General features: G+C 38.2%; 2 protein-coding genes across 4 annotated transcripts in view; both read left to right on the plus strand.

Moving 5' to 3' along the window:
* The window catches only part of LOC142349671 (geranylgeranyl transferase type-1 subunit beta-like), a 274,458-nt gene that overhangs the window by 77,652 nt on the left and 174,413 nt on the right, over nucleotides 1–22,393 (plus strand). The window lies entirely within an intron of this gene.
* Nucleotides 1–22,393, plus strand: part of LOC142349205 (uncharacterized) — a 69,937-nt gene that overhangs the window by 24,796 nt on the left and 22,748 nt on the right. For all 3 annotated transcript variants that reach the window (XM_075400615.1, XM_075400616.1, XM_075400617.1), the window contains 3 exons: nucleotides 1,231–1,448; nucleotides 12,405–12,665; nucleotides 12,841–13,245. In XM_075400615.1, coding sequence (XP_075256730.1) covers nucleotides 1,231–1,448; nucleotides 12,405–12,665; nucleotides 12,841–13,245 — 884 coding nt within the window. The remainder of the gene's footprint in view (nucleotides 1–1,230; nucleotides 1,449–12,404; nucleotides 12,666–12,840; nucleotides 13,246–22,393) is intronic.

Consider the following 22,393-nt stretch of genomic DNA (forward strand, 5'->3'; position numbering starts at 1 on the left):
CACCTACCCCTACCCTCCAAGCTACCCCCTCCCTTCACCTAACAACCTCCCCCCAACTACCCACCCACCCCACCTAGCCCCCCCTGCAACTAAAAAATTGTCGGCATTTTTAAAACATTTTAATGTGGTTTGTTGGGCTATTTTCGTTTTTTTTTGTCTTTTTTGAGGTTCTGATTTCGGTAAGGTTAGGTCAGAGATTATAATGCACGACGATTCGAGTCGTTTCCGGTATTCTACCGGCTATGTTTTTAATGCAAATTTTTCGCTTGACAATTTTGCACTTTTCTTCTAGAACATTTTTTGACTTCTCAAGTGACTTTTTCACGCTTCTTCATTTTTTAGTAATCTCTATTGCTCTCACTCCGAAGTAAAGTTTGTTGCTAATAAAAATGGGTTGCAGCACAATCAAAAATAAGAATCTGATGGCGCAGTTGGAAGTGCTTGGGGTCACCGTTCGGGAGGTCAGTAGTGCGAACCCCGGCGGGGGAAAGGTTTTCGCACCCATGAAGAAAAATTGATCTAGGCTACAGCCCCTGAATTAAATAGCCTCGCCTGTCGTTCAAGAGCAATTCTTCCGACATTTGTCGGTTTATGTTTACAGTTTTAAATTTGAGACACGTGAATGTGAGTGCAATCACAAAACTATTGAGGGAGAAAAGGCTAGTTTTAGAAGGTACTTTCAAGTTTTTATTGTTTCTAACCAAACCTCCCAAAAAGGGATAAACTGGTAAAGACTGAGGGTATTATGTCTCTTTGTAACTCCCTCTGGGCCTTTGTAGGTTCTAGTTAACCCATTAAATGAAGCTGCTGAGGAAGCAGAACTCGTGAAGGGCAATTCGGTATGTTGGGACCCCACCTTTTTTGTCCCACTTCTTTTTTGTTTGACTTCATGGGTGATTTTTTTATGCTTTAGCTTTTCTTTTTGAGTGATCTAAGTTACTCTATTCTGAAATAGTTTGTTGCTAATATAAAAGCGATTGTGAGCTGAAGAAATTCGAAGCAATTGTGAGTGGTCAAGATGTCAGGCTGACAATCTGGAGGTCCGGAGTTCGAACTCGAGCGGGGTTGGTTTTCCGCACCTACAAAATATTTCTAAGCTACATCCCCTCTAAATTAAAATGCCCCCATCTGTCGTTCCAGAGCAATTCATCCGACCTTGGTCGGTTTGTTTGCTGATGCGACTGAGCTAGTAATGGTTCGGTAGCAATGGTCAATAGTCATGTTCTTTAGGTTGTCAACGATAGAGTTTTACCACAATCCTCTTCTTCGTCCAAATCCAAAAAGAGTGATGAGGCTAAAGTGAGAGCTGCTTCCGCTGCAAAAGTTGACGATGACAGGGATGATGAGATATATGATCCCACCTTGCCAACTGATGACTATGACGTTCCTGAGGACAAAAGGGCGAAGACCCCTCCAAAATCATCTGAAAAGAAGAAGACAGAAGAAAAGTAAGAGTTCTCCGTTGAAATACCCCTCTCCATGCCCCAACGGGATTTGCTGTGCATGCGTAAATTCAAGGTGTGACTGCAATTTTATTTGGTTTGAACCCCTTCTAACTATTGATCTCCGGCCTCTTTCGCACCCCAACCACTTGTTTCTTTTCAGGACGGCTGCATTAACCAAAGCCAACCCATGATTGATGTTGCTTGATAGTTTTTCTGTTTAATTGCTCTCAAACACAGTATGAAGCAATTATTGTAAATGTCGTTCTTTTTTAATAGCTGCAAAGCGATAGCTGGTGCTATTAATGTCCTTATGGTTTTTTTGCACTACAATCCAAAGTATTTCAATTGTATTGGCGTGCTGGCTTTTAAAGATCTGTTCACACTTCCGCTTTTTTTACGTCAGTGAGAAGTCAAATTAGAGTGGTGATCACGTTGGAGTAGTAAAGGGAGTAAAAAGGGAGGTTTGGAGCGTGATATTTTCCCATGAACAAATTTTAGGTTTTTGAAAGCAATTTTTTTCACGTGCGGCAATCTGACTGCTGTTTTCAGTGTTTCTTCTGAGTGTTATTATTATGATATATATGTGTTCTAATGGCGCATCTTTGTTATTGATTGAACTCATTGACGGGCAGCTAATGCTTTTTTTTAAAAAATGGTACTATTTGTCATAGAGTATTTTTCAGAATTTGATTTTTGCCCTTTTTTCTCGTCTTATCACCTAATATCATTAATGACAGTATTATTGTTTGCTGATGAGGCATAAAGAACCTAGTTAAGTGTTTTGATATCGACATCTGGTTTTCGAGAAATAAAATTTGATTTTTTGGTCTTTCGTGTTTTCGTTTTTCTTGTGTTATCGCTTTGTCTCAAAAATTACAATTAACTCTTATTGACCTTCTAATGCTGTGTATTTTTAGTCATTTTATTACCATTTGTTTTCGAAAAGTTTATCATTTTGCGAATCTTGCCTTCATTTGTTCTATTGTCCGTCTATCACATTTTCTGATTAATAGCCGCCTCAGCTACTCAACCGGCGATTATAGCACTCTGATTTTCTTCCTTCGTTGTACTAATTTTTTTCCGCTTTACCTTAGTTCACAGCTTATTCAAAATTTTGCATGAAACCTTTTTGACTTGGCTTGTTTCACTCTAGGCTAGTTTCACTCTTCTCCCATTCTGCTACAAATTGTTTTAGACAGCAGTTGCTCGGCAAAGCAATACAAAATGAGCAGCGTCAGTATCAAAAAATGATATCAGAAAAACGAAATAGAAGCCAGATAAACCCTAAGAGCCCAATTTAAGATGCCAGTTACTCGAACTTTGTTCTTAGTTACCATCTTTTATGCTTATTGGTATTGACACTAGCCCCTGTGTCGTCTCACTACCAAACACGTCTCACTCACAAAAAACCGCTTTTGATCCAAAATGACAGCAAAATTGTTCGCGCTTCTAAATTGTTAGTGTACAAAAATCATTTTTAGTAATTTCTCCTTTCAATCACAATCTAGGTTATGAGAATCAACAGCGGTTTTTTCTGGCGGGCATATTTGTGGATAGATTTTTTGTCCGTTTTTTTCGTCAAGATTTATGTTACGCGCATTTGTCGTCACAATCGTGCTTTTTGTTCATTCGCTCATGCAATTTCAACTAAATTGCGTGCGTGACGTCATGTTTCGCTCTTAGTGAAGCGAATTTTTTTCATTCGCATGGTTAACTTTTTGGTCACACTTGACTTACTCACTCTCAAAAATGACTTCATCACTCTCAAATAGACTTTTCTTTAATTCAAGATTAGGTTAAGTGAATGTGTGTCACTCTAACTGAAGGTGTTTTTAACAGCATTATGTTAAACAGATAGTTGGCTATTTTGTATTGTTATTAATAGCCGTCGTCAGCCTCTCAACGGTTATTATTTAGGCGCTCTCCTTTTTTTTAATTCACTTTTTCTTTTTGATCACGTTTTTCGTTTTACATAAGTTACGAATTTCACGTTTGACTTCTGACTTTACTCAATCACTGTTTCAACTGAATGGTTTTTTAAAATGATGGGCAAGATAGTTAATACAGTCAAGTTCAAAAGAGCAAAATCAAATGAGACGGGATAAAGTGATAAAGCCCGGTCATCAAGTCATTTAGAATGAGGTTATCAAAGTTCATTAGAGTGTTTGCTAGCTGACATTGGTATTAAGCTCATTAGATTTCAGTTTCCAAGCTGAATTAAGTAGTATAGTTTTAGAATCCAACTGAAACTGCACGCCGAATTAGAAGACTTTTTGACAATCAAAAATAGGATCTTTTCCGTTTGTGCCCCCCCCCCCCAAGTACTTTATGCGTCCCCAGTTACAGAGCACGTGCCATTACATAGTAAATCATTATATAAAATTATGGCACGTGCGTCTGGGGCGTGCAATTAATATGCGCCCACTATGTGGGGAGGCACAAACGGAAAAGATCCAAAATAGAGTTTTTTGACCAAGCGCTGCTTTTTCGAAGCATTTTTTGTTGTTTTTGGGTATTTGTTGGTTTTTAAATTGTAACAGGTAACTGTGTATTTGGGAGCCTTTTGTCTATCTCGATCATATTAGACTTAAGGATGCAGTCTTGATTGTTGCAATTTTAGTTTGCCTCTTTAGATGCGTTTTTTAAGGTGTTCGCGTTTTTCTTAATTGTTGGTTGTTTCTTGGCGTAATTTCTGGCTGGGTATTGGCTTTTTTGTCGAGTTTTTTAAAGTTGACTTCAAAGTGGAGTTAGTTTAAGAGTAGCTAATAGAAGCATGAAAAAGTTATACAGATTCTTAATTAAAATATAAAAACGTATCTTAGTATTTAATGAAACTAATTTTCTTTTTTGGTTCTTTTTTACCATGGTTTTGAGACTGAAAATCAACGAAGCTGTTGGCTATTTTCTGGCAATCTGCGAGCTATGTTGATGCAAATTTTTGGCTTGAGCGTTTCTGTGTTTTTGTTCCCGAACAATTTTTGAATCCTTAGGTTCGAGTCTTTCCCCCAAATTTGACAATTATAGTAGTCCTGTGATCTTTTTACGACTCTTTGAGTACGAGTTTTTACTTTATTAGTACTGTTGTTACACAAGATTTTAAAAACTGAAGCAAGCTTGTTCATAACTTGACTTTGGGCTTCTTCCCTTTTGAACAACGGATTCTAACGGTAGCGTAGTTTTCATTGTATAGTAAATATGAACTGCTGGTAATATTCAAGTTGAAAAGGGCATTTTGAGGGTTTTGATCCCGTATAAGTCCTACCTATCTAAACTACAGACCAACCATCTACTTATCAAACCCTCACTACCACCTCTCCCCACACCTACCCATGTACCTATCTCTTCACCTACCTCTGAACCTGACCCCCATCCCAACAACCCCCCTACCCCTACCTAATGCCCTCTATCCACTTTTCCTCTCCCCATTTTGCTGAACATCCCAAACCCCCCACTTACCAACAGCCCCCCACCTACACCTACCTAACCCCACCTAGAACATTTTTGACTTCTCAAGTGACTTTTTCACGCTTTCATTCTTCATTTTTGAGTAATCTCTATTGCTCTCACTCCGAAGTAAAGCTTGTTGCTAATAAAAATTGGTTGCAGCAGAATCAAGATTAAGGTTCTGATGTCGCAGTTGAAAGTGCTTGGGGACACCGTTCGGGAGGTCAGTGGTGCGAACCACGGCGGGGGAAAGGTTTTTGCACCCATGAAGAAAAATTGATCTAGGGTACAGCCCCTGAATTAAATAGCCTCGCCTGTCGTTCAAGAGCAATTCTTCTAACATTCGTAGGTTTGTTTTTTTCGTTATTTCTGAAATAGGTTGTTGTTGTTGCTGTTGTAGCCCAGGGAGAACGCATTGGCTTCTAGATTCCAAGGAACGCTGCAGCAGTGACCGGATCTGTCCACAGGGCTGTTACGTCGTAGACTCGTTGGCTACTTCTTGCAATTGAAAAGATGTCGAGTGTCGTGCGGGCTTTCCTTGCAATCTGGACACTCATCTTTCACATTTGGGTCGAGGCGATTTTGGTACGAGTTTAGCATTCTTGAGTAGCCCGCTCTGAGTTGTGCTAATTTTGTCCTCATCTTGTGATCATCTGTCGTACGGTTCTTGTGTGGAGAATAAGGTTGCCGCGTTTCATCCACTTTGGGTGCTCAAGTTCTGTTGCATCAATTACTTCCTCCGAGTGCTCCATGGCTAAAGTTCTTCTCATCTCTTTTTCTCCTTGTTGAAACATAAGGCCATGGTTAGGATGGTGCGATGATTGAAACATAAGTAAATACTGCTTTGATAGTAGTTGACAATGATGTTCGACTGGCATGACTTTGGATTCTCTGTGTAGGTCATCCTGCATAGTCATCTTCAGGCATCCTGTCGCATTTCCAAACTCTACTATTGCTTGTCTGCCGTGAAGGTAGCTTTTCTGCCGTGTCAGCCATCTTTTCACTACGGGGTCGATCTCTAGCTCATTGACTTTGCAAAGCAGCTTGTCGATACTGACCGTATCAGAAGCCGCACGGAGATCGAGAGCAACCATTATGGTTCGATCCACCGGTGTCTTCTTGTTGAAACCTGCGCGGATATGCCCATCAATCTCACAGAGTGCTGAGGTCGTCGATCTTCCTTTTCTGAAACCATGCTGATGTTCGACATAGACAGCGCCATCCATTACTGTCGGAAGTAGTGCCATTTTCATCAGCTTGATCATTGGCGACAGTAGTGAGACTGGCCGGTAGCTCTTGGCCTCTTTCGGGGACTTTCCGGCTTTAAGGAGAGGAATCACTCTTGATTTGTTCCGGATGCTGGGTATGGTCGCATTCGCGAAGCTGCAATTGAACATCTTGGTGATGTACGCGACTGCTAAAGGGCCAAGCTTTTTCAGCATCAGGGAAGCAAGTTGGTCGGGACCCAAGGCTTTTGAGTTCTTTGTCCGCGCTATCGCCTGCTGCACCTCTACATTCAGAAGTCGGAACTCACTGCTAGCCTTGGAGAGCTTCCGCTTGACTTTTCGCGATGCCCTTTCTCCTTTTCGCATGGCTCGGCCGGAGAGTACATCTGGTTGAACCTATTGGCACAAGCTTTGGCACCAAAGGTGGCCTTGCTATCAGCACTGAACTTCAGGGTGATGTTGTTGTGCCTTTCTTCTTTCTTGGCGAGACCTTTAATGGTGTTCCAAAGCTTTTTACACCCTTTCCGGAGGTCACATTCGTCCAGGTGCTTTGTCCGTTTTTCTCGCCGATGTTGGTTCACCAGATGCCTGATATCTGAGTTCAGATCTGCAATCCGTTTTGCAGACTGATCTCGCTTCCTCAGCTGGTTTTTTTTCCATGGCAAGCTTTGCTGCTTTTTGTGGAAAGGCCGAGAGGATTCTTGGATTTCTGCCTGAAATAGGTAGGGATAGTTTAGAATTTTTATTCTACGAAGGGTTTTTAAATCCATTCTCACAATGACTGACGCAATATAGTGAATACGGTCAAGTTCCAAGGAGCAAAAATTGGATAAACCGATAACGCCTAGTCATTATCCAAGTTTAATAGAGCGATTGATGGTCGTCATTAGTATTAACCTTAATTGCCTTCCATTAAGAGTCTGACATCAGTAGAATTTAAGAAGCGTACTGAAAATGCACAGAAAAATGAGAACGCGTAATGACAATTAGAAACGAATTATGCCAATTTCGATCTTTTTCTGTTTCAATCCGATGTGCGTCTGGATGGTCTCTGGTGTCTATTTTTCGAGTATTGCCGCCTGTTTTTGTCCTAGTGGTTGAGTTTTATTGAATTGTGTATTTAAAAATATTTAAAACCTTAGCAAACTTTAGAATTCAATTAATGTTAAGAACTGCCGTTCAAGCAAACGTTGCGAATAGTTTTTTTGTACTGCGCAATACTGCTGTATTTTTGCGCTAACTAATACATCCCAAAAGTTTTGGTGTTTCAGTCTGTGTTTCTTTCTTCCTTTAAAATTGCTCCCGAACGAAGTTTGAAGCAATTTTTGTAAATGTATTGGTCTTTTTTATGTTAAAATTTTTGATTGATCGTTTGACCTTTTTGAGCGACTTTCGCGCCCTTGACTTTTTCATTTTGCGTGCTCTCAATTTCTCCCTTTCACAAGTGTCAGCAACTGAAATCAATGACGAGTGCGTCGAAATTAGTGTATTGCGTCAAATGACAAGTGCGCCAGAATTGGTGTATTGCGTCAAATGAACAGTGCGCCATTGGTGTATTTTTTCACTTCAATTTTTTTTTTGGTGGTTATAGTTGTATAATAACTTCTAATGACTCCAATTGAAGCGGTCTTTGCTAATTTAGTTACTCCCCCACCCGCGACTGAAGCAAACTACAATAGATTTGAGCTCCCACTAGTTGTTCGAGAGCAATTCTTCCGACGTTAGTGGGTTATGTTTACTTTTGTGCGTTTTATTCTCGATCTCTGCCTGTTTTTGTGGTGTCTCATATGTATTGATTGTCGATTAGGTATTTTGAGAGCAGTTTTTGGGCCGTCCTGACTTGCGGGGAGTTAGATTTTGAAAGAAAATATTGTTTAATGGTTATGATTTTTATAAAAGAAATTGTGGCGAATTAATGAAAATTATCAGTTTTCAGATTTTGTCCGACTTCAATTGTACAATAATGTAGAAAGTTTTTTTTATGATTTTTTATGAAAATTTGCTTTAATAAATTTGAGCTCCCACTAGTCGTTTAAGATCACTTCTTCCGACGTTAGTCGATTGATAATTTAAAATTTTTTTCGTTAATAGCCGCTGTCAGCTTCTCAACGGCTATTATTTAGGCGCTCTCCTTTTTTTCAATTCGCTTTACCTTTTGATCACATTTTTTGTTTCACATAAGTCGCGTTTTTCACGTTTGACTTCTGACTTACTTCACTCACTGTTTCAACTGAATGGATTTTAAATTCTTTCACGCACTCAATTACGCAATATGGTGAATACTGTCAAAAGATCAAAATAAAAAGAGACGGGATAAAGCGATAATGCTCAGTCATTAAATCATTGAGAATTAAGTTATCAAAGTTCATTAGAGTGTTTGCTAGCAGTCTTTGGTATTAAGCTTATTAGTTTTCAGGTTAGAAGCTAAATTAAGTAGAGTTTTAGAATTCAACTGAAACTGCAAGCCGAATTAGAAGACTTTTTGACAATAAAAAATAGGATCTTTTCCGTTTGTGCCCCCTAAGTACTTTATGCGCCCCCAGTTACAGAGCACGTGCCATTACATAGTAACTCATTATATAAAATTATGGCACGTGCGTCTGGGGCGTGCAATTAATATGCGCCCACTATGTGGGGGGGGGGGGGGCACAAACGGAAAAGGTCCAAAAATAGAAAAAAATTGGGTCAGTTTTTCTATGCTTTTCTTTTTCTGTTTCAATCCCAATGTGCATCAACTGCGTTAACGGCAGCTATTTTCTGGCAATCTACCGGCTATGTTTTGGCTTGAGGTTGATTCTAATTGTCTGGCGTAGTTCTAGGGTATTTGAGTTATTCGAATGGCTATATTTGAGAGATGACTTTTCGATGTGAAAGTCAATGCCGCGCGTCAATGTGAAAGATGGTGGTTTTCTGATCTTAGCGCATTTTTGAGAGAGTGCAAGTAAATGCTAAAACTTTTCGCTAAGCGTGAGTTTTTTTAACAAGCGCGGCTTTTTCTATGCATTTTTTGTTGTTTTTGGGTATTTGTTTTTTTCTAAATTGTATTAACAGGTAACTGTGTATTTGGGAGCCTTTTGTCTATCTCGATCATATATTAGACTTAAGGATGCAGCCTTGATTGTTGCAATTTTAGTTTGAATACTGTCAAAAGATCAAAATAAAAAGAGACGGATTAAGCGATAAAGCTCAGTGATTAAATCATTGAGAATTAAGTTATCAAAGTTCCTTAGAGCGTTTGCTAGCAGTCTTTGGTATTAAGCCTATTAGTTTTCAGGTTAGAAGCTAAATTAAGTATAGTTTTAGAATTCAACTGAAACTGCAAGCCGAATTAGAAGACTTTTTGACAATAAGAAATAGCTTTTCCGTTTGTGCCCCTAAGTACTTTATGCGCCCCCAGTTACAGAGCACGTGCCATTACATAGTAACTCATTATATAAAATTATGGCACGTGCGTCTGGGGCGTGCAATTAATATGCGCCCACTATGTGGGGGGGGGCACAAACGGAAAAGATCCAAAAATAGAAAAAAATTGGGTCAGTTTTTCTATGCTTTTCTTTTTCTGTTTCAATCCCAATGTGCATCAACTGCGTTAACGGCAGCTATTTTCTGGCAGTCTACCGGCTATGTTTTGGCTTGAGGTTGATTCTAATTGTCTGGCGTAGTTCTAGGATATTTGAGTTATTCGAATGTCTATATTTGTGAGATGACTTTTCGATGTGAAAGTCAATGCCGCGCGTCAATGTGAAAGATGGTGGTTTTCTGATCTTAGCGCATTTTTGAGAGAGTGCAAGTAAATGCTAAAACTTTTCGCTAAGCGTGAGTTTTTTTAACAAGCGCGGCTTTTTCTAAGCATTTTTTGTTGTTTTTGGGTATTTGTTGGTTTCTAAATTGTATTAACAGGTAACTGTGTATTTGGGAGCCTTTTGTCTATCTCGATCATATATTAGACTTAAGGATGCAGTCTTGATTGTTGCAATTTTAGTTTGAATACTGTCAAAAGATCAAAATAAAAAGAGACGGGATAAAGCGATAAAGCTCAGTGATTAAATCATTGAGAATTAAGTTATCAAAGTTCCTTAGAGTGTTTGCAAGCAGTCTTTGGTATTAAGCTTATTAGCTGTCAGGTTAGAAGCTGAATTAAGTATAGTTTTAGAATTCAACTGAAACTGAGCGCCGAATTAGAAGACTTTTTGACCATAAAAAATAGGATCTTTTCCCTTTGTGCCCCCCCCTAAGTACTTTATGCGCCCCGAGTTACAGAGCACGTGCCATTACATAGTGAATCATTATATAAAATTATGGCACGTGCGTCTGGGGTCTGCAATTAATATGCGCCCACTGTGGGGGGGGGGGGCACAAACGGAAAAGATCCAAAAATAGAAAAAAATTGGGTCAGTTTTTCTATGCTTTTCTTTTTCTGTTTCAATCCCAATGTGCATCAACTGCATCAACGGCAGCTATTTTCCGGCAATCTACTGGCTATGCTTTGGCTTGAGGTTGATTCTAATTGTCTTGCGTAGTTCTAGGATATTTGAGTTATTCGAATGGCTATTTTTGTGAGATGACTTTTCGATGTGAAAGTCAATGCCGCGCGTCAATGTGAAAGATGGTGGTTTTCTGATCTTACCGCATTTTTGAGAGTGCAAGTAAATGCTAAAACTTTTCGCTAAGCGTGAGATTTTTTGACCAAGCGCGGCTTTTTCGAAGCATTTTTTGTTGTTTTTGGGTATTTGTTGGTTTCTAAATTGTATTAACAGGTAACTGTGTATTTGGGAGCCTTTTGTCTCTCGAACATATATTAGACCTAAGGATGCAGTCTTGATTGTTGCAATTTTAGTTTGAATACTGTCAAAAGATCAAAATAAAAAGAGACGAGATAAAGTGATAAAGCTCAGTCATTAAATCATTGAGAATTAAGTTATCAAAGTTCATTAGAGTGTTTGCTAGCAGTCTTTGGTATTAAGCTTATTAGCTTTCAGGATAGAAGCTGAATTAATTATAGTTTTAGAATTCAACTGAAACTGCACGCCAAATAAGAACACTTTTTGGCACTGAAAAAAACAGACAAAAATTCATTCAATTTATCTCTTCTGTTCGTTTTCTGTTTCAATCCCGATGTGCGTCAAGCGCGTCAACGGCGGCTATTTTCCGGAAATCTGCCAGCTATGTTTTCATTTTTTTTTCATTGGAGATGTTTGTGCTGGTTCAAATATTTCTGCCATATTTCTATCTCTCAAAAGGAATGCTCTGCAATTCTTTTTGATTCTGATAATGATTTGTGTGTTTTAATTATCCTTTTTTAATTTAGCGCGATTGTCATCTGAATGCATTTTTAAATATAGCGCGATTTTCATCTGAATGCCTTTTTATTTCAAGTTCTACCTTAGAGAGTTTTACCTGAGTCGTTTGAGAGAAATCCACAAAAGTTATTTGGCTAAATGCTGTAAAACAAAGTTCGTAGCAATTATGCTAGTCCTGTGGTTTTTACGCGATTTTTCGCTTCATTGATTTTCTGTTGGACGCTTTTGACCTCAAAAACGTAATACAGGAAAAGCCCGGATGACTTTAAGTCATCGAGCAGCTATTTCAGAGCTTTTCTTGTATTCTTTAGGTGCAAACGTTACGGAATCGGCTGAGAAGGCATAAGTTAATGCTGTTTAGGGTAGTTTTTTTACAGTCACACACCCCTTACGATTGCCACCATCCCGAAATGCTCCATCTTTTCTACTCCCTTTTCCCCCTCTTAAACTTACGCTAGCCTCACTAAATGAAAGCTAGCTACTAACCAAATTACTACTAACTCGTCAGTCGTTTGAGTGCAATTTGCATAACTTTCGTCGGTTATGTTTCTGTAGTTGAGTTTCTTTGCTTGATATCATTTACTGCTCGACATAGTTTGAATTTTAATTTCAATTTCATGATAATTTTTAACTCGAAGAATCACGTGTGCTCATTTGACGGATTAAATTAAAACAAACTAATTGGAAGTCAATAGAGTTCGGCTGAACAGAGTCCGAAATATATTTACTCGAATACTTAATGGTTTTTAATTTTTTCTACTTATACCTGAATTTAAAGATAGAAATGGTATTACTTTTGCGCTTAGTGTTTTCTCTGATTTGATTTATTTGGTAGTTTATTCAAGAGCAGATCTCTCACCCAGCTATTATCAGGTAATCTACCGGCTATTTTTATCGAGCAGCTGAAAAAGGAAGGAAAAAGACTCTATCTCGAATCTACTTGAAGTGCGTTGATGAATATCGAGGCAAGTTTAGTTGATGTTTTTTAGGTCGTCTCGTGCAGACTTGTACGATGGCGTAGACGAAGCACCCGGGGAGTCGAGACATGGTGATTCCTCCTCTGATAGGAAGAGACGCAAGAGAAGCGAGGAGAGGAAAGAGCGATACAAAGAAGAGAGGGAAAAGGAAGACTCGCGACATTCAAGTTCACGTAGAAAGGAGAAAGACAAAGTGTTGGACGATAATCTCTACGAGAATGAACCCTTCTCACCTGAGTACGAGGGCGATTTTTCAAGGCGTGACTCCTCCAGGCAAGCTAAAATTTAAATTTAGCTATTCTGCCTAAATTAAACAAGAAATTGATGGTCTGAAGTATTGAACAATTCTTTTATTCAGTCAGATTGTTGTTCAGCACAATGCATCATTTAATTATGAAGCTTATTGTCAATTGAGAGTACAAAAGCTGAGATTGCTAATGATTTTCAGGTCAAAAGATAACTCGAGAAGTCGGCGGAGTTCTCCATCGCGTGACAGCCACCGGAGTTCCAAAGGGGACCGAAGTCATGAATCGAGAGACCGAGACGCGGCTCAATCACGAAACGATTATAAAGACTATCACAGCTATTCTTATAGACGAGGTTCTGGTGAGGAGTCACGTAGAGACGAACGATATCCATTAGAAGATAGTCGAGGAGGTCGTGATGACTACTCGCATGCGAGTCGAAGAAGCAGAAATGGGGAGCAGGTTTCGGATGAGCGCAGTCAGCAGTCGTCAAGTAGAAGGGGCGATGATGATCGAGAGAGAAGGGAATCGGTGGGAATTCGAGGTGCTGATATCTCTGCAGATGATAAATTCAAGCACCCTGGAAGTCCCGTGGATCCGCAATACAAGTAAGGAACCTATAATTATGTGTTGGGTGGAGTGGAGTGTAAATCTTTCTTGTTCCCTCTCCTAACTATATATTTTTTTCTTTTTATTTATATTCTCCTACTTTCTTCTTTTTTTTCTTTTGTTTAATTCTTTTTTCTTAAAAAAAATAAAAAAAGGGCCGTGTACACCATCCGGCATCGATGGATGTAGGTCGAAAAATAGGGTATGATGAGTAGCACTTAGTAGCCGGATGCTGCACTCCAAGCTGTTCCCCTCCAGACAGTGTAAAGACGGCCCAGTCACAAAAATAAATAACAAGTGGAGAGGAAAGCACCTATATATATAGCACACATAGGGAACTAGAATGGAAGGATTATAATAAAAATGGATCATCAAGGAATCAGCAAATGAATAAAGATAAGCAGCCAAACACTCAGTGCAGCCTTCCCTCCTCCACGACGGCGCTAATCGAAGTCTCACTGAGAACACGAGGCTTGAGGGCACGACATCCCCTCAAGCAGAGAACACAGCTCCTCAGAAGTGCGAAGCTGGTTTTCGTTCGGATGTAGCTTATAGTGTCGGCGTACGGCTCTCCGCGTTTTTCGCTGATCTTGGTTGCGAGTTGTTTCATAACGCGCGATGCTGATGGACCTGGACCACCCGAACAAGCAAAAACCAGTGCATTGAAGCTGCTGTGTTCGGTTTCGCGGATTCGCTCTTCGTACTTATTTCGCTTGATGCTCTCGTGATATTTGTATGCATCTTTTATGGTGTTAGGGCAGCTCTTCGCATGAGGGTTGAAAGTGCGATTAAAGCGGGAGCCCCACAGACCGTTTGCCTTGATGTCCAGTCGAGCGTCATCATCAGTGGTGGTGGAATTACTCGAGAAAATTTCTCCATCGAGCGACTGAAGTTTTGGCTCTATCTGTACATCGTGGCAAACGTCATCCATCAGGTTTGCAAACACATCTCTAATTTCGTTGTGTCGTAGGTGCGTATAACCGCCTTTGGCGCAATGGAGGGCATGGGTGAGGCTGAATTCTTTCCCGCATGGGCATATGGCTGGCGTGTTCTTCGCTTCCTAGGTGTAGCGAAGTGCTATTCCATCACGGAACTCAGTTTTCGTGAGGTCAAAACCATGTTTTGACAACGGAAGCGCGTTAAGCCAGCTTGATGCTCCTTTCTCCGAGGCCAGCTGGATGGTATACTTCATTTCTGGTAGATTGCTTTCAATTCTGGATTTTTTCGAGATGAGTTCACGTTGATTGTCTGCTTTCTGTCTGAGACTGATCTTGGTTTGTTCTACTTCACATTGTTGAATATTATTGAATGACGCCAATGGTCTTGAGAGTTCAACTGATTGATCAAGATTTTTGTGAAGATCTTGTGGGAGGGCGATGTTAAGCCCACCCATTCTGAGAGGGAGAGAAAAAAGTTCTCTTTCCTCTTGGATTACTTCTTTGCCGACGATGTTCGGTATGACTCGGCCAAGCCGCTCCTCCACCTTGTCCAGAACCCCCTCCATGGAAGGTGTAGTACGCGAAAGGAAGCTCAACTTCTGTTGAACCCCCTTCGTCAAACATGCATAGGCATTCTGGGGAGAGGTGAGAGCAAATTGACCAAGTCTGTCTAAACTTTTTGTGTATTTATTTTCTGCATCTTTCAGGAAATTTTTACTGGCCTCAGAGCTTCCGATAACTGATCCCAGGACTCGAGCGCCCTGCGTGATTTCCACATTTGTGCCTGCAAACACAGTTGACGCTTGGCGCTCGCCTCCTGGCTTAATTATCAACTGACACTTCGGAGGATTGACAAGATATCCATACTTGGGACCGAGCTCAGTGAGCTTGTCGAAGAGTGCCCTGATATCTTCTAACTTACCGACGACGCTACCATCATCAGCATACCATTTTTGGGTCAAAGAGTCATTATGAAGTCTTGTTATTAGGGGTAGGATTGCGATTCCATACATTGCCATCGCAAGGGGATCGCCTTGTGTCGTACCTTCCTGAGACAGTATGGTCGACTTACCGATGTAGAGATGAGACGGGTGGCTATAGGAATTCTGTAAGGCAACATGCAAAGATGGGCATAAGGCTTTCACGTTCTCTAAAGCTGTTCGTCTATTGAGCACGTTAAAAGCGTTTTTGGCATCAATTAGAAGAATTGCTTCGTTTTCGGGATCATCAAAACTGTGGCGAAGCGAATGTATGGCATGTTCTATGCCACATTTCTGGCCCAGGCACAGTTGCATGTTTCCACCGAGGGATGTTAGATCTTGCCTGATGCAGTCGATGCGGCTATTATTGCGCTCCTAATTTTTTTTAATCGTCTAACAGATTTTTGTTTTGTTTTACCCTGACTTGGAATTGACTATTTCAATGACTTCAGTTACTTCTGACGTCATTGAATTTGTGTTGGTGATGTCATTTCTGCTTTTAGGCCAATTGCGTGACTTACCTTATAAAAAAATGACTTCTGAACCTGCTTAATGAACTTAAAATTTTGAACATTTTACTAGTTAAAGGTCAATAGTGTGCATGTAAGTAGTGCCAAACTTATATGCCCTAATTCCTGAGTAAAAGGGTCTTGAGTTTTAATATCGAATATTAATTTTGAAAAAGCTCCATTAGGGCTTTTTCCTTGTAGAGCAAATGTGTCTCATAAAAATGACAGTCCGAATCTAACCCAAGGAGTCTAGTGGTCTATTAAAAAGCTGGTGGTCGATCTGTCAATCTTATTTCTTTAGTTGTTTCAATTCATGGTGGGCCAGTAGGGTCTATCGCGGCTATTTTCCGGCAATCTGCGGGCTATGTTTAATATTGAGGGGTAAATAATTATAGTCAGGGTTAAAATGTGGAATTGAAGAAAGGTCTGCCATCCGGAACCGTCGAAGGTTTTAAAATAACTATTATTGCGCTTCAATTTTTTTTACTTCGTCGAATTAATTTTTATTTTGTGAAATCGTTTTGAATTGTCTGGGCTATTTTCATTGTTTTCTTATTAATAACCGCGTCTTCGATTCCAGGCGGCTATTATAGCGCTCCTAATTTTTTTTTTACAATTCAAAGAATTTGAATTGTATTGGGGCGCTGTGTTTTTTTTAACATGTGTTCACACATTTTTCCACGACTTTGATCTTTCAAGACGGGATAAACAGGTAAAGCTCAGCGGTCATTAAGTTTCATTGGAGGCCCATAGTGGACTTTAGTAGTCCTTTAAGTGCATAGAGTGGTGCAGCTGCTGAGATGCCCTTAAATTAAGGTTACAGGGTCACTTTTAGGAGTTTTTGGGCTCAAAATGGTGCAATTTTTAATTGATCTTGAATGCAGTTCATAGCAATTATTGTAAACGTGTGTGTCTTTTTATGCAAATCTTTCGCTTGACAATTTTGCGCTTTTCTTCTAGAACATTCTTTGACTTCTCATGTGACTTGTTTACGCTTTCATTCATCATTTTTGAGTGAGCTCTAGTGCTCCGAAGTTGCTAATATGAAATCGGTTGCAGCTTAGAAAAAAATTAAGTGACTCGTAGCGCAGTGGTAAGTGAGTGTGGCCATGGATCGAGAGGTCAGTGGTTCGAATCTCGGTGGGGTCAAAGTTTTTTGCACCCACAAAGACTTCCGGCATTTGTCGGTTTATGTTTCATGTTTTTTGTTATTTTTTGAGTTTTTTGTTTGATTAGTCTCAGTTTGAAATTTTTAAAAGTTGATGAAGGCCTTGCGCGAAACCAAATTACTCGTTATGACCATTTTATGAGCTTATGTTTTGGTAATACAAACACAAACACGCAAAATGATACTAATTGACAAATTTTTTTTGGACAAATTTTATCTTTTTTGAGTTTCTTCAGCTTCAGGGGCCATGAAATCTCCTTTATTGTTTAATAATAGAGCACTCCATATTTTCTAGCAACAATGGATTGGTTTTCAATATTTTGATGTCTCGAATTTTACCATTTTTTCGATAAAAGCTGCAATTTTAAGGTTTTCTAAAGTTTTCGTCTATTTTTGACATTTGTCCATTCTCAAGTGCCATAAAACTTATTCCACGGTCTTATAGAATGCTACTGCATGGTGATTAGTTTCAATGGATTTGTTGTCCACAATTTAACTTTTCGAATCTTAGAAATATTTTGATAATATTTGCAATTTTTTCAAAACATTTTTTTTTCAGTTTTTCTTGCCTCAGTAGCCAGGTAACCTCATCCAGGTTTTGATAGCATCCAGGTTTATTAAATGGTTGCTAGGCGGTATTTGAAAGGTTTTCAGTATTTTAATAGAACAAATTTCTATTTTTTGAAATTTGAAAGTTTTTCTAAAAATTATTGCCTATTGAGCCTAAGATTGTGTTTTAAGGTTTGGAATTGGATTACTATGTAGCTTCTGGAGACACAGAAATGATTCTGAAGATAATAATATCTTCAGTATTTGCAACATTTCATTAAATTTTGCAATTGATTTCATTTTAAATTTTTGGCCAATGAATTTTTTTCAGGTCTTACAGATATAATACTGGGCCGATTTCAAAAAGAAAAATTTGGTTCTGAACATGTTTTTGGAATAGGTATATTTAAAGGGGTCAAATTTTGCTTTAGGGGTAAAAGCTTCATTAGTTTTAGCCATGAGTATATTTTTGTTTAGTATGTTTAATCTTTTTAGTTCTTCATTTTTTTAGATGATTTTGTGTTTTGGCTGGCCTTGATCAATTGAGCTTCTGGTCAAGTAGATTACTTCTAAGTGTTTGGTTCAATTCTTCCAATTGTATTTCAGGACTTGTCCTGCTATGCTTTTTTACTTCGTCTAACAGTTTTTTGTTTCGTCTTACCCTGACTTCTTGGAATTGACTTTTTCAATGATTTACCTCAAAAAAATTACTTCTGAACTCAATTATGGAGCTTTAATTTTTGTGAACATTTACTTGTGAAAGATCAATAGTGTGCATCTAAGTAGTGCCAAATATAATCGCCCTAATTCTTGATTATTAGAGTCTTGAGTTTTTGATTTCGAATATTAATTTTGGGATCTTCTCCGTTTGTGCCCCCCAGTACGATATGCGACCCCCAGTTACAGAGCACGTGCCACTACATAGTAAGTCATTATGTGAAATCTTTGCACGTGCATCCGAGGGGTGCAAATAATATGCGCACACTAAGCTGAGGGGGCACAAACGGAAGAGATCCTGATTTTGAAAAGCCCTATTAGGGCTTTCTCCTTATAGAGCTTGTGTCTCATAAAAATGACAATCCCAAGCTAACATAAAAAATCTAGTGGTCTATTAAAGGACTGGTGGTCGATCTGTCTATCTAATCTCCCTAGTTGTTTCAATTCATGAAAAGCCCCAAGCGTCTATCGCGGCTATTTTCCGGCAATTTGCCCGTTATGTTTATTAGCCGCGAAGGTGGTTTTTGTAGCTTTGAAGCTGTAAGCTGAGCGGAGCTATATTGCGGTGTCCTTGGTTTTTACGACTCGAAGAGGAGTATTGGTTTTCATAAGGTTTTGTTTTTACCGGAAGTACTGTTTGTTCAGGCGGCGGTTTGACCTAGAAGTGAAAGTGAGTAAAATTGCCGGGTGAACTACTTTTTTTATGAAGATTTTTGTCCATGCGCTGCGTTTAGAGAAGTTTTTTGTTCATGCGCTGCGTTCAGTGAATGACTTTGATTTTAAAAAGAGTTTTTGAGAGATCGACACATTTAGATGACAGTTTTAGCCGTGTTTTCGTCCATTTGGTCGGATTTTTTTATCGTAACTGTTTTTTGTAGAAAAAATTTTGATCGAAGCCCCATGAATATGCAACCATCTGAAATTGATACCACAATGTTTGAGAGCTTAATAATGCGTTTCGAGTGCAAAATTTGACCATATTACTCAAATTTTTTGTCAATTTTCGGCTCTTTTCAGTAATTTTTCGTTTTTTGCTCTTTGAGCGGACGTTTTTTAAACGAAATTAAATATGTCAACGTTTTTCTGATAATTCCTTGAATCGGATGCCTCTTTTTGACTTGAGGTGTTTTTGTTTTATAAAATTGTACACATACTAATCTGACTTTGGCGGTTTTTGTCAGTTTTCTAATTTTTTTGTTTGTTGAGTTTTTCAGCCACAAAATGTTTTCTGGTGCACCATCGACGATTTTGGTATTGTTTTGTTGCTAATTAAAATTGTTTTTGGCTATAACCGTTTAAAATTCTGTGAAAACTTCTACCATATTTTAAACATTTTTTTTCAAATTGTTTTACTGTGTCGCAATTGCGCTGTTTTCACTTCTTTCTGACATAGTAAGATGGCTATGTAATTCTCCTCAACCTCAATTGCTTAATAACAAAACTCCTTGTTTTTTTTACCTGATTTTCGTTTTATTTTTTATTTCCGATTTTAATTTGTTTTTCAGAAATTGCGAATTAGTTTTTTCGATCTTGCATTAGTTTTTCTCTTTATCCACATTCTTGCGTGTTTCGTTTTATTATTCTACTAACAGCTATAGTTTGTTTCGACCTGCCTTTATTAAATTGAAATATATCAATTTGAACTATTTTTTTTGTCTTTTTCCTTTGAATTTTGTAATGTTTTTATGCTTGCAATCGATTTTATTCAACATAATATGGCACTAAAGTTTTGCTACTAAAACTACTAAGTTTGAACAACGTTCTTTTTCAACAAATTTTCTTGGGTCTTGGTTTTGTTAACATAAGAATTTTTGCGTTTGAATATTGTTCTGTCTCTTCAATCTTTTTCATGGTTAATTTCCATTTGATTAATTATTTGGTCATTTTTTTAGCTTTAACGCGTTCATTGTCATCTAAAGCGACAAATAATATTATAGTTAATGCGGCAAAGTTTATATAATTACTAATTGATTACTGTCTTTTTTTTGTAATATAGTGTTTCGGTTGAGAACTTACGGAAATTGACAAATTTGGTAACAATTGTTGGCCATCTCTTGCAATAATCATTTTTTCCGAAAGGAAGTTTTGGAAGCCTAAAAAGGCTTGACTGTTGCTGCTCGCGTACTTCAATGTTTTTAATTGCGTACAAATATATTGGCTTAATAGGAGTAATCTAATTTTTTTTAGTTCAGTTGGTTTTTGGGCTATCTTCATTTTTGACTGATTTTTTTTGTTTTTAGTGGTCACCGCAGTAGGAACGAGTTGTTTTTTAAGGTATTTAGTTCACGAACACGACTCTTCGAGTCGTTTCCGGAATTCTTCTGGCTATCTTTTTGTTTCGTCGTCTGACGCTCTTTTTTGTTCTACACTTGCTCACACAGCAAAGCTGAAAAAGTCAAATTTTCTTAATGACTTCTTCCTCTCACTAACGGCTTTTGCGCGGGTGACATAATTTCTCTCTCTTTCTCTCTCTGTGTCTCGCAAAAAGTTTTGCGTGAATAGATTTAGATCATACGTGACTTAACTCACTCAATAAAATGACTTTTGCACATTAAAAACCAAGTTGAATTTGAATTAGTTTCAGGTCAAAGGAAATCATTTGTGTAATAAAGGCCCCTAATGAAAGCAATAAGGCCTTCTGCGCAATGAATTTTAACAAGCTTTATTAATTTTTCGCTAAAAATTTTAAGACAGCTTTTTGAGCGGCGTCGTTACATTTTTCGACTTATCTCTATCTGTTTCTATCTATATTATATCATACACAAGTCTATTCTTTCGCAGTTGTTCCGGCAATCCGCCGGCTCTGTTTTACAATTCATAGAATTTGACTTAGGGCGCTGTCTTTTTTTAAGATTGTTCACACAGTTTCATGATTTTTTAATTCAAATTGGAGTAGTGATTTTGATCACGCCGAAACAGGAAGTGGAGTGAAAAAGCGAGTGGTTTTGCGGCGTAATATTTTTTTGCTCTAATTTTAAAGTAGAGTGAGGAAAAGGTGTATGAAAAAATTGCTTTCTCTCTTCTGGTTTTTTTGTTCACATGCGGCATTTTCGCTTTGATTTTTACTGTTTCGATTTTTGCTGGGATTTTTTTCTAAGCGGTTTTCCCAATCAAGTATTAGTACATTCTATGTCTAGATTTTTTGTTTAGTCAATGAATATGTTTTGAATTTTAGGTCAGGAGTTTTTTTTAACTCGTCTCATCGTTGATTCTTGCTACCATTCATCTTTTAAATTTCGGTAACTTCTACTGCTTTGCATTTAAAATTTGTGCACTTGACGTAATTTGTTCTGCCTTTATGTCAATTGCGCGACTTTCCTCATTCAAAAAATGACTTCTAAACTCACTTAGTGGACTTTGAATTTTATGAAACTTTTTAGTTAAAGATCAATAGAGTGCATCTAAGTAGTGCCAAACGTATATGCCCTCATTCTTGAGTATTAGAGTCTTGAGTTTTTGATTTGAATAAAAATTCGGAAAAAGCTCTTGGAGTTTTTTTTCCTTATAAAGCATATGCGTCTCATAAAATTGAGTCCAAATCTAACCTAAAAATTCTAGTGGTGTATTAAAGAACTAGTGGGCAATCTCTATATTATTTCTTTAGTTGTTTCAATTCCATGGAAGGCCTCAAGCGTCTCTTGCGGCTACTGTCCGGCAATCTGCTGGCTATGTTTCTGCTCAAGGGTCTTTTAAACGGCAGTTGCTCTGCAAAGCAATCTAAAATGAACAGTTCGCACCTTTTGAAAATTTGTCTTACATCAGTTTCAATTTTTTGTTTGTCCCAATCGGGGTTATGGGAATCCTTTGCGGCTATTTTCCGGCAATCTGCTGGGTATGTTCAATATTTCTCTGGAGTCAAATTGATACAGGAATTTAAACGCTTAAAAAACGTTCTTTTGCTGCTGATCAACTGAAGAGTTGAACGAAAAGGGAGTTGGTTTTTGTTCATATCGTGAGTTTTTAGAGATCCAACATCTGAGAAAATTTTCTGAGCGATCAAAGTTTTCTGTTCACTTTCGGCGTTTTTATAACAGTTTTCTGGGTTTTAAATAATGTTTTCTGCTATAAAGATTTGAATTGAATATTGTAATAATATTAGGTATGCTTTAACTTCGTTTTAAATTTTTTTGGTATGAGTTTTGAGCAAATTTGCAGGTTTTTCAACCAGTTTTTAAATTTTTAGTTATTTCATCAATATTTCTTCTTTTTTCTTTTCCTTCACGGAATTGAATAGACGCCTTATGCTGTCAGACATTTTCAATAATGGTTTATTACAATTTTGGTAG

The sequence above is a fragment of the Convolutriloba macropyga genome, chromosome 11 (genome assembly GCF_964194025.1).
Source record: "Convolutriloba macropyga chromosome 11, txConMacr16.3, whole genome shotgun sequence".
Classification (NCBI taxonomy): Eukaryota; Metazoa; Xenacoelomorpha; order Acoela; family Convolutidae; genus Convolutriloba; species Convolutriloba macropyga.